The sequence below is a fragment of the Caretta caretta genome, chromosome 26 (assembly GCF_965140235.1).
Source record: "Caretta caretta isolate rCarCar2 chromosome 26, rCarCar1.hap1, whole genome shotgun sequence".
NCBI classification, from domain to species: domain Eukaryota; kingdom Metazoa; phylum Chordata; order Testudines; family Cheloniidae; genus Caretta; species Caretta caretta.
Genome location: NC_134231.1, coordinates 13,666,681 through 13,685,432, shown reverse-complemented (window position 1 = coordinate 13,685,432; position 18,752 = coordinate 13,666,681). Strand labels below are relative to the sequence as shown.

General features: G+C 54.5%; 1 protein-coding gene across 6 annotated transcripts in view; it reads left to right on the top strand.

Moving 5' to 3' along the window:
- The window catches only part of LOC125626540 (glycerol-3-phosphate acyltransferase 2, mitochondrial), a 139,566-nt gene that overhangs the window by 96,088 nt on the left and 24,726 nt on the right, over positions 1-18,752 (top strand). For 5 of the 6 annotated variants that reach the window (XR_012666115.1, XM_075123404.1, XM_048829616.2 and 2 more), the window contains 4 exons: positions 11,509-11,663; positions 12,384-12,497; positions 12,874-12,947; positions 15,470-15,580. Coding sequence is in view for 5 of the 6 variants with exons in the window: in XM_075123404.1 (XP_074979505.1) it covers positions 11,509-11,663; positions 12,384-12,497; positions 12,874-12,947; positions 15,470-15,580 (454 nt within the window). In the remaining variant the exon portion in view is untranslated. Of the gene's footprint in view, positions 1-9,383; positions 9,482-11,508; positions 11,664-12,383; positions 12,498-12,873; positions 12,948-15,469; positions 15,581-18,752 lie in introns of those variants that run through there. The other variant, XM_075123405.1, reaches the window with a different exon arrangement.

The window sequence follows — 18,752 nt, the reverse complement described above, 5'->3', positions numbered from 1 at the left end:
GCAGGGGAAACGCGCCCCGGGCTCGGGGATCCGGGCCGGGCCGGGCGGCGGCGGCGGCTCTCGGGCGAGCTCTGCCGGCCGCGCACGTGGGGGGAGGCGGCGGCGGCGGGGTGAGCGCGGGCCGGGGGGGGACCCTGCCCGCGGGGAAACATGCCCCGGACCCCCCCGGGTCCCGCCCCGTGCCCGGGCCCCCCCCGCCCCTTCCCCTCCCTGCCCCCCGGGTCCCGCCCCGTACCCGGGCCCCCCAACCCCCTTCCCCTCCCTGCCCCCCCCGGGTCCCGCCCCGTGCCCGGGCCCCCCCACCCCTTTCCCCTCCCCGGGTCCCGCCCCGTGCCCGGCCCCCCAACCCCCTTCCCCTCCCTGGGTCCCGCACCGTGCCCGGCCCCCCAACCCCCTTCCCCTCCCTGGGTCCCGCACCGTGCCCGGCCCCCCAACCCCCTTCCCCTCCCTGCCCCCCTGGGTCCCGCACCGTGCCCGGCTCCCCAACCCCCTTCCCCTCCCTGCCCCCCCGGGTCCCGCCCCGTGCCCGGGCCCCCCCCGCCCCTTCCCCTCCCTGCCCCCCGGGTCCCGCCCCGTACCCGTACCCGGGCCCCCCAACCCCCTTCCCCTCCCTGCCCCCCCGGGTCCCGCCCCGTGCCCGGGCCCCCCCACCCCTTTCCCCTCCCCGGGTCCCGCCCCGTGCCCGGCCCCCCAACCCCCTTCCCCTCCCTGGGTCCCGCACCGTGCCCGGCCCCCCAACCCCCTTCCCCTCCCTGGGTCCCGCACCGTGCCCGGCCCCCCAACCCCCTTCCCCTCCCTGCCCCCCTGGGTCCCGCACCGTGCCCGGCTCCCCAACCCCCTTCCCCTCCCTGCCCCCCCGGGTCCCGCCCCGTGCCCGGGCCCCCCCCGCCCCTTCCCCTCCCTGCCCCCCGGGTCCCGCCCCGTACCCGTACCCGGGCCCCCCAACCCCCTTCCCCTCCCTGCCCCCCGGGTCCCGCCCCGTACCCGTACCCGGGCCCCCAAACCCCCTTCCCCTCCCTGCCCCCCGGGTCCCGCCCCGTACCCGTACCCGGGCCCCCCCACCCCCTTCCCCTCCTTGCCCCCCGGGTCCCGCCCCGTGCCCGGGCCCCCCCCGCCCCTTCCCCTCCCTGCCCCCCGGGTCCCGCCCCGTGCCCGGGCCCCCCCCGCCCCTTCCCCTCCCTGCCCCCCGGGTCCCGCCCCGTACCCGTACCCGGGCCCCCCAACCCCCTTCCCCTCCCTGCCCCCCCCGGGTCCCGCCCCGTGCCCGGCCCCCCCTTCCCCTTCCCCTCCCTGCCCCCCCGGGTCCCGCCCCGTGCCCCCCCACCCCCTTCCCCTCCTTGCCCCCCGGGTCCCGCCCCGTGCCCGGCCCCCCCGCCCCCTTCCCCTCCCTGCCCCCCCGGGTCCCGCCCCGTGCCCGGGCCCCCCCCGCCCCTTCCCCTCCCTGCCCCCCGGGTCCCGCCCCGTGCCCGGCCCCCCCAACCCCCTTCCCCTCCCTGGGTCCTGCCCCGTGCCCGGCCCCCCAACCCCCTTCCCCTCCCTGCCCCCCTGGGTCCCGCACCGTGCCCGGCCCCGCAACCCCCTTCCCTGCTCCCCTGGGTCCCGCACTGTGCCTGGGCCCCCCCCTTCCCCTCCCTGCCCCCCGGGTCCCGCCCCGTGCCCGGCCCCCCCGCCCCCTTCCCCTCCCTGCCCCCCCGGGTCCCGCCCCGTGCCCCCCCACCCCCTTCCCCTCCTTGCCCCCCGGGTCCCGCCCCGTGCCCGGCCCCCCCGCCCCCTTCCCCTCCCTGCCCCCCCGGGTCCCGCCCCGTGCCCGGGCCCCCCCCGCCCCTTCCCCTCCCTGCCCCCCGGGTCCCGCCCCGTGCCCGGCCCCCCCAACCCCCTTCCCCTCCCTGGGTCCTGCCCCGTGCCCGGCCCCCCAACCCCCTTCCCCTCCCTGCCCCCCTGGGTCCCGCACCGTGCCCGGCCCCGCAACCCCCTTCCCTGCTCCCCTGGGTCCCGCACTGTGCCTGGGCCCCCCCCTTCCCCTCCCTGCCCCCTGGGTCCCGCACCGTGCCCGGGCCCCCCCCCCTTCCCTTCCCTGCCCCCCTGGGTCCCGCACCGTGCCCGGCTCCTCCCTGCCCCTTCCCTGCCCCCCTGGGTCCCGCAGTGTGCCCGGGCCCCCCACCCCCTTCCCCTCCCTGCCCCCCTGGGTCCCGCACTGTGCCCGGCCCCACCCAGGTCCCCCCACCCCCTTCCCCTCCCTGCCCCCCCGGGTCCCGCACAGTGCCCGGGCCCTGCCCCGCCGGGCCATGTACTATGTATGGGACCCCTGGTCCCTTCTCTGCTCCACCTACAGTGTCTGGGACCTCCTCATCCCTTCCCTTCCCAGGCCCCATACTGTGCATGGGACCCCCTGCCCCCTCCCCAGCTCCACCGGGCCACATACAATGTATGGGATCCCCTGCCCCCTCCCCAGCTCCACCGGGCCACATACAATGTATGGGATCCCCTCCCCAGCTCTGCCAGGTCACGTACAGTGTCTGGGACCCCCTTCCCAGTTCTGCTGGGCCATAGACAGCGCATGGGACCCCTCCCCTGCTCTTCCAAGCCACATACAGTGTCTGGGACCGTCTGTCCCCTCCCCAACACCCCCTGCTCTTCACCAGGTTGTGTATTCGATAGGGCTCCATTTGTTCATGCAATGGTTCCAGCCTGCTGCTTAGGACTTAGGTGCTGTGTAAGTGGATAACGGTGTTGCTTGGGTCTGGGCTACACCTACAAATTGGATCGGCCTAGCTACATCGCTGAGGGCTGTGCAGAATTTTGAAGAATTATTCTGTTGACCTAGCTACCGCCTCTGGGAGAGGATGGAAAACCCGCTTCCATCGACGTGGGAAGCATCTTTGGTATAGCTGTGCTGTGTTAGTGTAGATGTACCCTTAAATGGTCAGCCTTGGGGGGGGGGGGGGGCAGGGACCACCTTTTTGTTCTGGGTTTGTACAGCGCCTTGCACAGTGGGGTCATGGGCCATGTGATACTATTTCTTTCCGTACCGAAGTGTGAAGGAAAATAACGGGTGCCTGTAAAGCTGGTACCGGTGGCTGTTCCCAAATCCCCCAGCCTCTATCGTTCCTAAATCAGATCCTTGCAAATGAGGCAGACGGTGCGTTCCTCCCACAGGGCCTTAGCACAGGGTGTACGAATCCGGTGCGGCGGCTGAAAAGAGAGGCGGTTTTTCAGAGGTCAGAGGGCCGTGAAGATTCTCACTCTTAAACTCAGCCTTACGCTTTCTTAACTGATCTAATCACCCGCTCTGCTATCCTCTCCCCAGCTCTGCGCTTGAATAACTGAAAAATGGCCGAAAGCTTCCAAAATAAGGTGCCCGTTCATCCAAACACTTACACGCATGTGTTATTATTCGTTGTTGTTTATACTGTCCAGCACCCAGGAGCCTTGGTCGTGGCCCAGGACCCCACTGTGCTGGGGCTGTGCAAAGACCGAGCAAAAGGGCAGTCCCCGCCATACACAGTGGACAATAGAAGTATTAGTAGCTCTCCACCTCGGTGGCCTCTGCAGGGCTATTCACGTGTTAAGTGTTTTGCAGGGCCATGGCCCAGGTCATTGTAAAAATAAGCAGGAGAAATTTCAGACCCCAAATCATTTTTTCCGGGGAGCAAGTTCTAAGCTATTGAAAATAGAGATTTGCCACAGAAAGTGGTTTCCCCTCCAACTTTAAAGGGACACAATCAGATTAAAGTCGTCGTTGTTTGTTTTTGTATTACAGTTATACAAAGCCCTATCTGAGAACTGGCCCCATTGTACTAGGATGCTGTACGTGCACGCATCAGAGACTTGAAGAAGTTAGATAAGGCAGACACAGGGTGGGAGGGGAAACTGAGGCCAGAGAGAAGTGACTTGCTCAATCCTTCTGCCTTCCAAAAATTATATAACCAATTTATATAATGTTATTAATAGTAACAAATTCTTACGAATAAACCACTTACAGTATTTAATCTACATTTCATCTTTTAGATTGTTACCCTTTTTTATTCTTTTGCATGTTAGTCAATTTGGACAATAGTTTCTCCTTTGTTTCTAGCTGATTTTTGCTTTCTGGCTCTCGTGCTAGCACGATGCTGCAGTGTTTGGGGTGCAGACACTGCAGTGGGAATGCTTAAATCAAAACTCTTCTCAATGGATTTTTTAATTTTTATTGAAATATTTCACTCGGCAAGCATGTTTCCTGGGGACTTTCTCCCATTTCTTTTTTTTTATTTATCATTATTTACTTGTTTGTATCTATTAGGCTGTTGAGAGGTTTGTTTCTTCCCCCCTTTAATAAATGGTGCTTTTCTGGTTTATGGGCTAGCAAAATCATTTGCAAAAAAGGGAAAGTGTCTGAGGCAAAAACTCTTCCACATTTTAATGTCTAATTTTCAAACTCGGGTGCCTTAAAATGAGGTATCCAGATCCCTATTTAGACCCTAGTTCGGCAATTGACAACCTGCGGGCAGATTGCTTCATCTGCATGGCACTCTGCCGAAGACAGGGGTCTGTCCACGTGTAAATTACAGGATTGGGGCCTTGAATGCATAGATAAGAGCCTTAACCTACCATTGAAATTGAAGGGAGTCCAGTATCTCTGAAATCAGGCCACTTATTTTGCTACCTAAGACCCTGATCCTGCAAAGAATTATGCACGTGCTTCATTTTATGCCCTGTGAATAGTCCCATTGAAGCCAGCTGCCATTGGGCTGTGTTGCTTAGTGGGAACTTGAAATACTTAGAATCTGTTCCTGGCCCTACCAGTGGCCTGCTGGGTGACCTTGGGGAAGTCACATCGCCTCCCTGTGTCTCAGTTTCCCCATCTGTAGCTTGGGGATAATGGTACTGACCCCTTTTGTAAAGCACTTTGAGATCTGTGGATGAAAAGCGCTGCAGAAGAGCTGGGTATTATTATTATTTACAGGACTGGGGTGCAAAAATAGAGATGGAGAAGCCTAGCTTTAGGTACACGTATTTGAAAATATTGGCCTGTTGTAGTTAGACGACTTAGTGCTTGTTTAATTATATCCTGTTGTCAGCCCTGCTGCTTTGACCCCAAAAAGGAATGTTTCACTTGTAATCAATCTTTATGTATTCTTAAGGCATGGCTTTATGCCCAGAAAGCAGTTTTTGCTTTCTGTAATCTTTATTAACCAGTTATTTGCCAAAGTAGCGCTATCCTGCTACAAGTGTACTTAGGACCCGTACCCGCGGGCGTCCAATCTTTACAAGATTCCTATCCCAAATCCAAATGGCCAGGTCATGACCCTGTGCCAGACTGGTTTGACTAATGCTTGGCTCCTCTCTGGTTCCCCAAACTATGTTGACTAAAAGCATAGCTAATTGTTTTGATTACATGCATGGTTCATTATTAAAAATGTTCAAGAGACCATATCACCAAACGTAGGCAAACGGATTGTCTCCAGATAAAACAGTACAATACAAAAAGCAGACATACCCTCCACCTGGGAAGCAATTCTTATCATGTAGCGTGTTCCCCTGACTCAGAAGGCGTGCTTCCGAAATGTGCATTTAAACTAGCTATATTTATAGTATGGTTTTGCAAGTTACATCACTAGAACCCAACCCACCAGTTTGTAACAGTTCCTTAACTGGTGGTTTATTCTGTATTTTTCTTATCTTCATTTTGAATGCTACATTCTGAACCAGTTGCCCATGTCGATCGGTACCTGTCCTAAAATATAGAACAAATGTGTGTTTGACAGATTTCATATTTGCTAGCTCCAAAGCTGACTTCAGCTTTGCAAAACGCTCTGGGATACTTAGCATAAGTGAATAAGAGTAAGCAGAAGACCATTCAAATATGTGCTGGCATTTATCTGTAAAGTAATGTGCAATACATATTACAAATACATGCTAGCTAACAGATTAAAACAATTCCTACTGGTGTTAGATTGCCGTGGCACTATCTTGCCCCCAAGTCTAAATGTTGCGTTGAAAGTCTCAAGCATCCCTTTATAGAGCTGTTACTGAGATGCTGTGTTACAAGCAGAGTTTTACTGGCATTTGGAGGAATGTCAGATATGCTCCAGCTGGGGCCACAAGGCGTGAGTTGGCTGCAGCTGTCACTGGGTGAAATGTTATGGCCGGGGTTAAGCAGGAGGTCAGATTAGATCAGAGGTGGGCAAACTATGGCCCGCAGGCCACATCCGGCCTGCGGGACCGTCCTGCCCAGCCCCTGAGCTCCCGGCCAGGGAGGCGAGGCTAGCCCCCAGCCCTTCCCCTGCTGTCCCCTCACCCCTGCAGCCTCAGCTCGCCTTGCGGGCAGCGCGGCTGGCTGCGGCTGGGCAGCGTGGCTGCCAGTCCTGCCGCTACGAGCGGCGTGGTAAAGGTGCGGGGAGCGGGGCAGGGGTTGGATAAGGGGCAGGAACTCCTGGGGGGCAGTCGGGAATGGGGAACAGGGGGGGTTGGATAGGCATGGGAGTACCGGGGGGGCCTGTCAGGGGGTGGGGGTGTGGATAGGGGTCAGGGGACAGGGAGTGCAGGGGGGGTTGGATAGGGGGTGGGGTCCTGGGGGGGGTGCTTAGGGGCAGGGGGTCCTGGGAGGAGACGGTCAGGGGACAGGGAGCGGGGGGTTGGATGGGTCGGGGGTTCTGAGGGGGGCAGTCAGGGGGTGGGAAGTGGGAGGGGGCAGGGACCAGGCTGTTTGGGGCGACACAGCCTTCCCTACCTGGCCCTCCATACAGTTTCGCAACCCCGATGTGGCCCTCGGTCCAAAAAGTTTGCCCACCCTTGAAATCTGGCTCTTAAGTCTCTGGTAGAGATGGGACTTAACTGCACGATTTGGGGCATTGTCTAGGCCCAGGGCCTTGGTACTAACTGGGAACATGGGTAAAACACAGGTGCCATTTAGCGTGGAGTAATAGGTTCCCAGGCATAGTGGCTTTTGCTGTGAAGCTGGGATGTTAGGAAGGAGATGCCATACCCGTGCTTGGGAGAGGCTTGAGAAATGCCATGAAAGACACTAAACACTGAGAGTTTAAGCCCTAGAGCCTTACGGATTTTCAGAGCGACAGATTTTGAAGAAGCAGCAATGGGGAGGCGGTGGGGGGGGCCTTAAAACTTTCCTTTATAGGCAAGATCAACTGGGTGACGATCCAGTTATAATCCTTTCCCCCAGACTAACCCCTTTCCACTGAACGGCCCCATTGGAGATGCTCAGCGGCTGGTCTGGGAAGATTGAGTAGTGGAATGACTGCCCTGCTCAGGAGCGGAGCTGCACTGTATGTCAGTTCGATCTCCTTGTGCGATGAGGGCTCATCTGGTGGGTTCAGCTTCAGTGGTGGTGGTTTTCATGCAAATGCTGGATGATGATCTCTGGACTCCTAGGAATCGATATGAAGGGATTGAATATTTTGAGATTTGCATTGCAGGCGTGCGACAAGCCACAGGAGAGGAAAGATGGTCCACTGGGTCGGGTGCTAGCCTGGGACTTGATCTGGGTTTGAGCCCCGCTGCCACCACAGACTTCCTGTGTAACTTGGGCAAGGCCGTAGCCTCTCTGGGCCTCACTTCCCCTTCTGTACAATGGGGATACTGGCCCTGCCCTGCTTCACAGGGGTGGGGGAGGATCATTATGTTAGAGCATGAGGCACTGAGATACTAGGTAATGGGAGCCATATACGTACCTGAGAGAGATGGGTACTGAGGGTGCTAAGCACGGTGCTAACATAGAGCAAAAATGTCCTTTGTATTATAGGAGCGCTAGAGATCAGGACCCCCTTGCGCTAGGTGCTGTATATTCACATAGCAAGAGACTGCCCCAGAGGCCTTAGAGTCTTAAGAGACAAAAGGCAGATGGGGCAACTGAGGCAGGGAGGGGGATGTGACTTGCCCAAAGTCACCTGCAGAGCTGGGAATAGAACCTGGGTCTCCTGACTCCCAGTCCAATGCTCTGTCCACTAGGTATCCACACCTCTCCAAATATATGGTTTAAAGTAACGGATGAGAGTTAACAGGAATCTCTCCAAGCCTGTCTAAGTTCTTCTATGGTGCCCACCCCGTCTCTGTAGTATCTGAGCATCTCACATACATAAATGGGGTTGCTCTCCTAATGCTACCTGTGCGCTAATAAAGTGTTCTCCCCGTTTGTGCAGAGGGGGAACTGAGGCACAGAGAGACCCAGGGCCAGATTTTCAGAGGCACTGAGCACCCGCAGCTCCCCTTAACTGCAGCTAGCTCAGCGTATCTGAGAATCAAGGTCTAAGGTGATTTGCCCAAGATCACGCATGCGGTCAGAGGCAGAGCTAGGAGCTCCCCCCGACTCCCGATTCCCACAAATCTACAGCCTGATTCTGCAGTCTTGTGCTTTACAGATCTCTTGGCAGGGTCTGTGAATTTTTCACTTTGTTTTCATTTTAAATGTTTTGTTTCTGGGAGCAATTATGCAGCTTTGTCTTGCTTGTCAGCTCAATAAGGACAAAGAACATATGTTAGATCGTGGGCTGCTTGCATGGATCTTCCACAGTGTAGTGTGAGCATAGCGTCGCAATTGCGGTTTGCAGGGTGTTGGGACAGCTGTCCTGTCTGTGTGTGTGTTGTGGGGGAAGAAGGGAATAACAGGAGGCATTGTCTGTATGATAGTAATAACATAACAAAGGGCTTTTGCTTAAACCAGTGTTTTCCAAAATGAGAGGCACAAAGGAGACTCTGGGGGTGTATGGACAGACCTCTCCGTTGTTCTCCAGGGTCTCAACTTTGTTTTCTTTTCTTTTTTTTAAAGTAAGTCTCTAGTTTTTAGACTTCAGAGGGAAACCTTCAAGGTGTGAACTGAGTGTAACCGATACTGCAATGCCTGCCTGAATTTGCAGAGAGCCTGAAACAATTGCTCAGAAGTGCGAACCTCTTTTTGTTCCGGTGGGGGCTGACTCAGATGTCACTGGTGATGTGTGAGAAAGGACCGTATGAAGATTTATGCTGGTGGTTCCTCAGGAGGGACATGAGAGTGTTGCAAATTGGATGTGATAGGTTTCATTTCCTTGTTTGGTGCGTGGGGAGGACTCAGTTTTCAAAAGTTTGGGAAATATTGGGTTAAACCCCAGGGTCTGAACCTGGGTGGCCCAACAAGTTAGAACAGGGGGTGACCACTATGGGTAGATGGGGGAGGGTAGTCCTGACATTTTTTTGTGACGGAGGGGAAAGGGGGTGTGTGTGAAACTTTTTTCTTTTGTAACAGAGCCACTGTGTGTTAAAGGATGAAACCCACAGATATTTTAAAAAATCGTTTTGAGTGAGTACACCGCTGCGCCAGATTCTGCCCTCTGAGAGCTGTGCCTTCGACTCCCAAGGGTTCCTCTGGATTTTCACCTTGGGTAACTGAAAGCAGAAGACGAAGGGTCCAAGGGGTGTAAAGCTCAAGTCAAATGGGACTTGTTTCCATGCAGAGGCCAGGCAGGGGTTGAATCCAGGGCCCTAAGCTTGGAACGTTACAACTTACAAGGTGCGTGTGTGGGAGGGAGAGAACGTTTCAGAAAGTGATCAGCCTGTGTGAACGGGGGCTTAGAATGGAAACTCTTATGCCACGTTAACTCTGGGCACTGGTGCAGAGCATTCACACTGCGATACCACGTGCTTCCCATGGCTGGCTGGCAGTGAGCCCGTGTTACTGTTTGAGGAAGCAGGATTCTGTCTTTTTACTGAGGAGGCAGCTTGGAATTAGACACGCGGGAATCTGACCAGGGCACTGGGGTTAGTGCCCTGGGCTCCAGGACCCCAAATAACCATGGTATGTTTTAATGGTATCACAGTAGCCCATCGATGAGACCCACTAAGACAGGCCTCCAGGTGCTAGGTGCTGCCCGTTCATGTAGCGAGAGACAGTCCCCGCCCCCAAAGTGTTTGTGCTCCAAATAAACAAGGCCAGGGAAGGTTTATTCATCTCCTGCCTGTGGGGTGAAGTGCCTAGCCCAGGTCTCCTGCATGCCCGGTCAGTGCTCTTTGCCCTTCTGTCCAGCTCTGCTCCCTGACGGCTTTGCAAAACACCAGCAGGTGATGTCAGCAGCCGGAACAAATGGGACTCGGAGCCAAGCTGCCAATGAAATGATTAAGGGGCTGACGGGATTGACTTAAGGGGGGGAAAGATGATCCCCTAATGGGGCCTGGCTTTGGAGGGGTGCAAACGCCAAGAAGGGGAGGGTGCTTTGGGGTGTGTAACTCGTAGGAGGGATGGGATGGAACTAAACAAAGGGGAGTGTCAGTTAAGGTCTGTTAAACTGTGAAGTTGTGTCCCAAAGGGCAGGGTAACGTCTCTTAAGAGCTAGGAAAATATCCTAAAGGGGAAACCTGCTTTCCTTGTGTTTGATTCTGTATTTTAGGTATGGGGGCACTATTGTACATACCCTGGAGAGCTGACCATCTACACAGGCAAAACATAAGGAGAAACGGAGGCATGGACTGGGGAAGTGACTTGCCCAAGGCTGTACAGTGAATCAGTGGCAGAGCCAGGGATAGAGCCCAGGTCTCCCACCTCTCAGTCCATCCTCCTGCCTGCTGGGCTGCCCTCTCTTTGTCCTGCCCTTATGTTCCCAGGGGTCGGCTTTGGTTGGTGGAGCCGAGCACCAGCTGGGACGCAGTGCGGGGCAGGCTCCCTGCCTCTGTGCTCCGGGTGCCATCGGCTAGAGCCGCAGTTTCCTGGTAGAGATTGGCGTCTCCATGGGAGAGCGAGGAGGGCGTGGGAGGGAAAAGTCAATTGTAACGATATTGGAGTTGAATTACAAAGAGAATAAACTCTTCTCCTCAGGGCTTTGGGCGCATTGGCTGCTGGGTTTTTTTCCCTCTCTGTGCGGTAGATGAGCTGCAGAACAATTGATTTCTCAGCCGAGGAGTTAGCCTTTCCCCTCGAGAGGTCTCCAGTTGTGAAAGGGAGTTTTCCTCTTGCTGGGGGGGGGGAGTCTGCGGCCCAGCCTTGCCCATGTCTGGCTAAGACCATCGCCCAGGCAGCGAGCCGGAGAGTGCCGTGAATACAGAAGGTCGAGCCTCCGTGTGTGGAGGGCATGGGGAGTTAGTACGATTGCTTGTGCTTGAAGCCCTACCTGCAACAACCACGCAGGGCCATTGGAGGGGTCCGTTATACAATAAAGACCCCCGGTGCTGGCCAAGGCGAGGTTCGCCTCCCTCTGAGGCGTTAGTCATTGGCCACAGGATTTGGCCAGGCCATTTCACGGAAGCAGAATGTCTGTTCCAGGCGATCTCTTCCTGTCTGAGCAGCGGCTGGGTGGCTCTGTAGATTGCAGGCCCGCAGTGTCTGAGAGCAGGGCAGTGCTGTTTGTACAGATGGGAAACTGAGGCACAGATCTAAATGATTCACTCGAGGTCACCCAGGGCCTCTGTGGCAGAGCTGGCATCCCGGAGTAGCAACCGAACCGCTGGGCAGCCCTTCCCCTTGGTGGTGCTTCGGGTGGTGAGATTTCTCCACCAGCCTCCTTGTCTCTCAAACCAGCCGGTGCCCTCTCCTCTGTGTCTTTCCAGCTCCTCTCACCACGCTGCCCTCCGTGGACACTGCTGCTGGTCCCAAGAGCCCGCACCCAGCCTGTGCTTCGAGATCGGGGCGAGCCATGGCTCTGACCCAGCGGGACTCCGCCACCCGCATCCTGCTGGCTGAGAAGAAGTCGCCGCAGAGACACGTGTGTGATCCCTTGGAGGGAGGGTACCCCAGAAGTGGCACCGCTCTCCCTGCCAGGGCAGGAGGGAGCTGTGACCTGGAGGATCGGACACTCAGTGTCACCCCCGCATATCCAGATGGGACCGGCACTTGGGATCTATTCAGATCAGTGGGAGTCAGAGCAGGAGCGATGCCAGGGGGTGCAAAGGCTCCAGAGCCTCCAATGAGTGTCTGTGTTATTGCAAGAGGCGTCACGTGACAGCGAGTGCTGAAAGCCTTCGGTCTCACTAGCTGGATGAGTCTCCAATACAAGGCTCATTCTCTTGCAGACGAGGGCTGAGATTGTCTACGTTGCCCAAGGGGTTTAGGTTCCCACTAAAACGAATGGCAATTGAATATCCAAATCCACGCGGCTTGGTGCTGGCTGCTGTGAACCATGAGCTACGTACCCAGAAGTCTTTGTGGCTGGGTGCAGCCCCAGCCTGGACAGGAAACATGCCCGCAGCACGCAGAACCCGACTGCAGCTCTGCGGTGGGGTTGCAATCTCTTCAGATTGCGGGTAGCTAGGTGGCTCCCCCATGATCACAGCTAGGCAGCAGTGAAGACCCAGCCAAAGTGATTTAGGAACCTGTCTCCTGGAAAGGCGTTGGGCTGCAAGCTTTTATTTCCCATGCTGGGGTTTCGGGTGATGGGGTGGGCGGGGGGTTGGGATAAACAGGCTTTATTTCCTCTCTTCCTCAGATGAAGACCTGGCCCTTGGGCTTCGGGGTGAAGCTGGAGATTGTCACCCCTTTTCTGGGCAAGTACCGCCCGTTCGTGGGGCGCTGCTGTCAGATCTGCACCCCAAAGAGCTGGGTAAGGGCAGGCGATCAGAAGAGGGAGGGGATCAGCCTGGCGGTGGTTGGTGGCTTCTGCTTTCAGAGGGACTTACCCCTAGAGTTGGTCCCTCCTGGGCAGGGCTAGAGCAGATTGGCAGGGACAGATGTCTGTGAATCTGGGTCTTCCCAGCTGCAACCTTTCACCAGCACCAAAGCAGATTCTGGCCTCTGGGCAGCACCTGTCGCTGCCGGCAGCTGCAGGGCAAAGAGAGAAGGAACTCGCCCTCCCCACGCTGGCAGGGATGGAGGGTTCCTGGGTTATTCTTGGCAGAGGAGTGAATTCCTAGGGGAGAAGGGGGAGCCCTGCTATTTAGGATGTGTTTCTACTAACGGCCATGCCTGTCTGCTTTCAGCAATCCTCCTTCCACAAGCACCTTCCTTCCCTGGGCTTTCACAATGTTCTCCAGGTGACGGAGGAAGACACCAGGTGAGTATTGGAGGGGGCTGGGGAAGGGGTGCGGGGTGGGAGAGGGTTGGAATGGGGCGATTTCCTGGGCACCATGCTGTGTCGATGTTCAGCAGAGGGAGGACATACTCTTCTCGTGGTATCTCCACGTGCCTCTGAGGCTGGAGATGTAATCAACCCTGGCAGCCTGGACTCTTGGGTTCTATCCCCAGCCCTGCACGGACTTGCCGTGGGATCTGGGGTGAGTCGCTTCTCCCTGCGAACAAAAGCAAGAATAATATTCATTTCTCTGCCTCACTGGAGTGATGGGAGGATTCATAAGTTAGCCTCGCTTGCTAATTCGTCTAATAACTAAATCGCTTTAAGGATTGTTTGTAAAGCCTTTTGAAAGCTGCAGGCCCATAAAGACTAAGTGTTATTAACAGCGGAGAGGAGAGTATTTGATTCGTTCCCATCCGCCCCCCACTCCAATGTAATGTAACAGCCGCAGCAAAAGGGGAATAGAGATTCAACCAAGTAGTTAGTTGTTACCAAAACATGTCGATTCCCACTCTGGTGTGGAAGGTTGTATTCAGAGATCAGAGTTTCCACTCTGATCCCTTCCCTGGGACCAGCGCAGGGAAATGCTTACAAAGCATTTTGGGTAGGGCTGCCCAAGCTGTTTCTAGCCCTGGCAGTTTGTGTGATGGTGGATGTTAAAAACTCGGTGGTTCTGGTTCCTTTCCCTGCTACTCTCACGTGCCCGCACTTCAGTAGCAATGTACATACGTCCAGATCCTTGGCTGATGTCAGTCACTGGCTTCCCACAGAGATTGCTGGAGCTCCCCCGATTTACACTGGCTGAGGTTTTGTCCCCTGATGTTTAACTCTCCAAATGCTGATTTTGGAGCATGCAGGGCTGAGCCGCTGCAGCTCCTGTCAGTTTCTGTGGGCTCCATGGGTGTTCCGCGCTCTTGAAAATGGGGTCACCGTGCTTCCTGCTGCTTGAAACCTCACGGCTCCAGCTTACGAAAGGGTCTAAATAATTCATCTCGCCTCGTAGCATGTCACGAGTTACGGACGCTAAAACTGGGGGCGGGGGCGATGGTAATGCAAGGTAGTAACCAGAGGTGTGTGATGTTTAGCGTCTGACATCTCATCAGTGCCGTAGGCAGGTTAGAAACGGAACCTCTATGTCACTGGCATTCCAATATTTCTAGCGGAGTTCGGTCTTCATTCCTTGTCCTGGTGCTTGCAAAATGTTGGGGGTTAATGAAGTCCTTTAGTAGTCTCTTAGCATTCCCTGGTACTGATTGAGGACTGAATGCCTGATTGGAGACCTGATGACATCAGGGATCTTGCATCAGTCTTGGTTAATGTTAACAGGACACTGGCGCGGGTCGTGGTACAGCAAAGGCTGCATTGAACAGAGTGAAAAGTTTGTGTCGGGAACGTTTGCCCTTCAGGAGCGCTGAAGTTAGAGCTGGGAAATGCCAATGCAGGAACATCCTGGATGTTCTCTTTTCCTAGAAGGAAGCTCTGAGACCTGTGGTTTCATGGTCGAGAGAGAGCTCCCTCAATCGACATGGTTTTTAGATGGTTTTAGCATGGGAATGCCACTGCTGTACATTTTCTGTAGCTCTTTTCCTCCTTAGATCTCGCAGCGCTTTACCAAGCACCAGTAACCCCATTTTACAAATTGGGAAGTTGAGGCGCAGCAGCCACGGTGTCCATAAATGCCCAGTGACCTTGGGGCTGGCTCAATTATTGGAGCCCCCACCTTGAAGCTTGTGAAAGGGGCCTGGTTTTGAGAAGGCAGGTGCTTGGCCCTTTGTGAAAATCAGACCCAGAAATGAGGACTCTGGAGTCACAAGTCAGTTTTGAAATCTTGGCCAGAGGGCTGAGCTGACTCCAGCAGGCTAGGGGCAGATCAGGGACTAGAACCCAGGTCTTCTGGTTCCCAGCCCAGCCCAGCACGCTGTCCGCTCGACCATGCGACAGTAAAAGTTATTTCAGCTATCATTGGGATGGAGGTCTGGCAAGTACCAGAGCATGAAGGATTGAATACGGAGATTAGACCCGTTCCAACACGCTCTGACCTACGTCAGTCGTTTCCGAATGGGAGGACGTTGCGAAGGAGGGATGGGCTTGTTAAAAACATGAAACACTTGAACGAGGGGACATGTCAAGGGACTGATCCGACACCACTGGAGTTAAAGGAAGACTCCCAGTGGGGAGGCAGTGTTTCCTAGTGGGTAGAGCAGTGGCCTTGGACGCAGGAGACCTGGCTTCTGTTCCCAGCTGTGCCACTGGCCTGCTGGGCGATCTTGGGCAAGGCACGCCCCCTTTCTGTGCCTCAGTTTCCCCATGGAAGTAATGATCCAGATTTCCTTCCTTTGTAAAGTCCTTTGAGATCTACGTATGAAAAGTGCTATATATATTATACTTGTAGCTTACAGGTATTAGTAGTACCCCGAAAGGATATACCCGGATAATGGCATGCATGTAATGTATCACGTGTCTATAGGTTCCGTAATTCCCTAGCTGAGTCTCTCTCTCTCTAGGTACAGGGGCTGGCTAGTAAGAAGACTCTGTTACTTCCTTGCGGTCCTCGATTGGAAAGTTCATTCCGAGACCCCACAAGACCTCCAGGAGAGAATCTTCTGCAGCAAAAGGTATCGTTCCTCATGTGAGAGCAACCTGAGGTTATTATTTACCCTACGGGCTGGCACTGGAGTTTTGCTCTTATGTCCCCTCCTTTCTCAGCTGTTCCTCATGGTATTACAGCCCTACATTGTTTGGAGCCTGCCTCCGGGTCTCTGCTGTTCTGACTGCAGCCAGGGCCGGTTGGTTTAGGTTTTTGAACAGGACATGGGCTGCAACAATGGGAGAATTTGGCCCAAATCTCAGGTATGGACCCGGCCCCAGTGTCCTGTTCTAACCACTAGACCACGTGCCCTTGTCACCTTCAGAATAAAGTAGAACTGACATGGGGCTATAAACCTCAGGCCAGGGAGGGCATCTGAGTAAGGACTCTTGGGTTCTATTCCCTACCCAGCAACTTATGCCCTCTCTAGCAGGATGCCAGGGCTGTGCGAACTGTTAGGTGGGGCTGGTTTAAACATTTTTTTGGATGGAAAATTGGTTTTTTGATTAACTGAATTTTTTTGTGAAAAGTGTCTGCTTTCCTTGGAAAAGTTTAATTTTTGCATAAAAAATCTGGATGCTCGAAAATTTGAAATATTTTGCATCTGAAATGCCACTGTGGTGCCTCATGGGAGTTGTGGTTCGGTTACCTCATGCTCCTATCTGCCTCCATGGGACAGGCGTCCGTCCTGCTGGACTTCAACTCCCATGATGCACCATGGCGACAGGCCTGCCAAGATGTCCCACCTCCACTCACCAAGCGGGGACACTGGTGCATCATGGGAAATGTTGTCCAACCAAGGAGCCAGGCCTCTAGAAGAGAATAAGTGTGTGAAGTACCTGAACTGGCCTTTTGTGGGAACTCTCCAGTCCTTTCTTGGCCTCTAGCGGGTGTGCTGGTATAGACAGGGCCTCTGCTACTTGTATCCTGCTCAGAGCATCTCTGCTCAACACCATGGTTCAGATGTTGATGGCTGCCCTGCCCTAGTGCCCTTGCCATATTTAGGCCTGGCGGAATTAGTGTTTTTATTTTTTTATCATTTTGATGGCTAATATAATGTTTATTTTAAAGCATTTTTTTCAATTTTTGATTGAGTTAAATTTTCCCAGTTGCTGGAGTGAGAGTGCAAGCTGGAGTGCACCCAAGCCAGGCAACCTAGATTCTAGTCCTGGCTCTGTCCTTGAACTGGGCAAGTCACTTCCCTTTGCCTCAGTTTCCCCATCTCAGAAACGGGGAGTCATAGCTCGAAGGGATCAGATGCTGCTGTGACAAGCACAGTGTAAGCACCTGACTGCAATAGTGGGGTACGAGCAGAGAACGAGAGAGGCATTGTCCAGCATGGCTCACTCTGCTGTTATACACCCAGCCCGCTTTGCATTGCAGTCTTGGGCACTTGGGGCTAGTCTACATGGGAAATGTACTAACATTACTGTACCCCTGTAGCTATGCTGAGATCATAGAAGATCAGGGTTGGTAGAGACCTCAGGAGGTATCTAGTCCAACCCCCTGCCCAGAGCAGGACCAACCCCAGCTAAATCATCCCAGCCAGGGCTTTGTCAAGCCCAGCCTTAAAAACCTCTAAGGATGGAGATTTCACCACCTCCCTAGGTAACCCATTCCAGTGCTTCCCCACCCTCCTAGTGAAATACTGTTTCCTAATATCCAACCTAGACCTCCCCCACGGCAACTTGAGACCATTGCTCCTTGTTCTGCCATCTGCCACCAGTGAGAACAGCCGAGCTCCATCCTCTTTGGAACCCCCTTTCAGGTAGTTGAAGGTTGCTATCAAATCCCCCCTCACTCTTCTCTTCTGCAGACTAAATAACCTCAGTTCCCTCAGCCTCTCCTCATAAGTCATGTGCCCCAACCCGCTAATCATTTTTGTTGCCCTTTGCTGGACTCTCTCCAATTTGTCCACATCCTTTCTGTAGTGGAGGGACCAAAACTGGACGCAGTACTCCGAATAGAGGGGAATAATCACTTCCCTCAATCAGTTGGCAATGCCCCTAATAACCCAGCCCAATATGCCATTGGCCTTCTTGGCAACAAGGGCAGACCGCTGACTCATATCCAGCTTCTCGTCCACTGTCACCCCTAGGTCCTTTTCTGCAGAACTGCTGCCGAGCCGCTCGGTCCCCAGCCTGTAGCTGTGCATTGGGTTCTTCCGTCCTATGTGCAGGACTCTGCACTTGTCCTTGTTGAACCTCATCAGATTTCTTTTGGCCCAATCCTCCAATTTGTCTAGGTCACTCTGGACCCTATCTCTACCCTCCAGCATATCTACCTCTCCCCTCAGCTTAGTGTCTTCCATGAACTTGCTGAGGGTGCAATCCACACCATCCTCCAGATCATTAATGAAGATATTGAACAAAACCAGCCCCAGGACCGACCCCTGGGGCACTCTGCTTCATACCGGCTGCCAACTAGACATCGAGCCGTTGATCAGTACCCGTTGAGCCCGACAGTCTAGCCAGCTTTCTATCCATCTCCCATGTGGGCACCCTTATTCGGAATACCATGGCCTTGTTTCAGTTCAGTTTATATCACTTTGGGCACGTACAATTTTTCAGTTTTGAGCCGTCCATTAACCGGAAAAAAGTCTATTTTGAACAGGCGTGTCCAATCACAGGGAGTTATACTGGTGTAACTATACCAACATAGCTTATGAAGCCAGAAGGGACCGTTGTGATCATCTCATTTGATCTCCTGTTTAGCACAGGCCAGAGAACTTTTCTGAATTAATTCCTGTTTCAACGAGAGCGTATCTTTTAGAAAAATAGGTATTCAGATGAAAATCGCCAGTGACGGAGAATCTACCACAACATTTGATAAGTTGTTCCAGTCGTTAATAACCCTCGCTGTTAAAATCGTACGCCTCCTTTCCAGTCTGAACTTGTGTAGCTTCACCTCCCGACCCCTAGTTCTTGTTATCTCTGCCTATTAGGTTGAAGAGTCCTTTATCAAAGAAATGCTGGTAAATTTTCCTGTGTGGACAAGCCCTTGCTCTGTGCCTCTCTATGATTCTATGAATCTATGATTCTCTTCCCACATGTACAAGAGAGAATTAATGGGCCAGAGTCTCTCCTGGCATAACATTAGTGGATCTGTGCTGTTTTGCGCCTGCTGAATTCCTGGCCCACTCTTTGTAATGGGTTTTGTGAACCTCTGTCGACCGGCTACAGCAGGGGCCAAGAAAGATT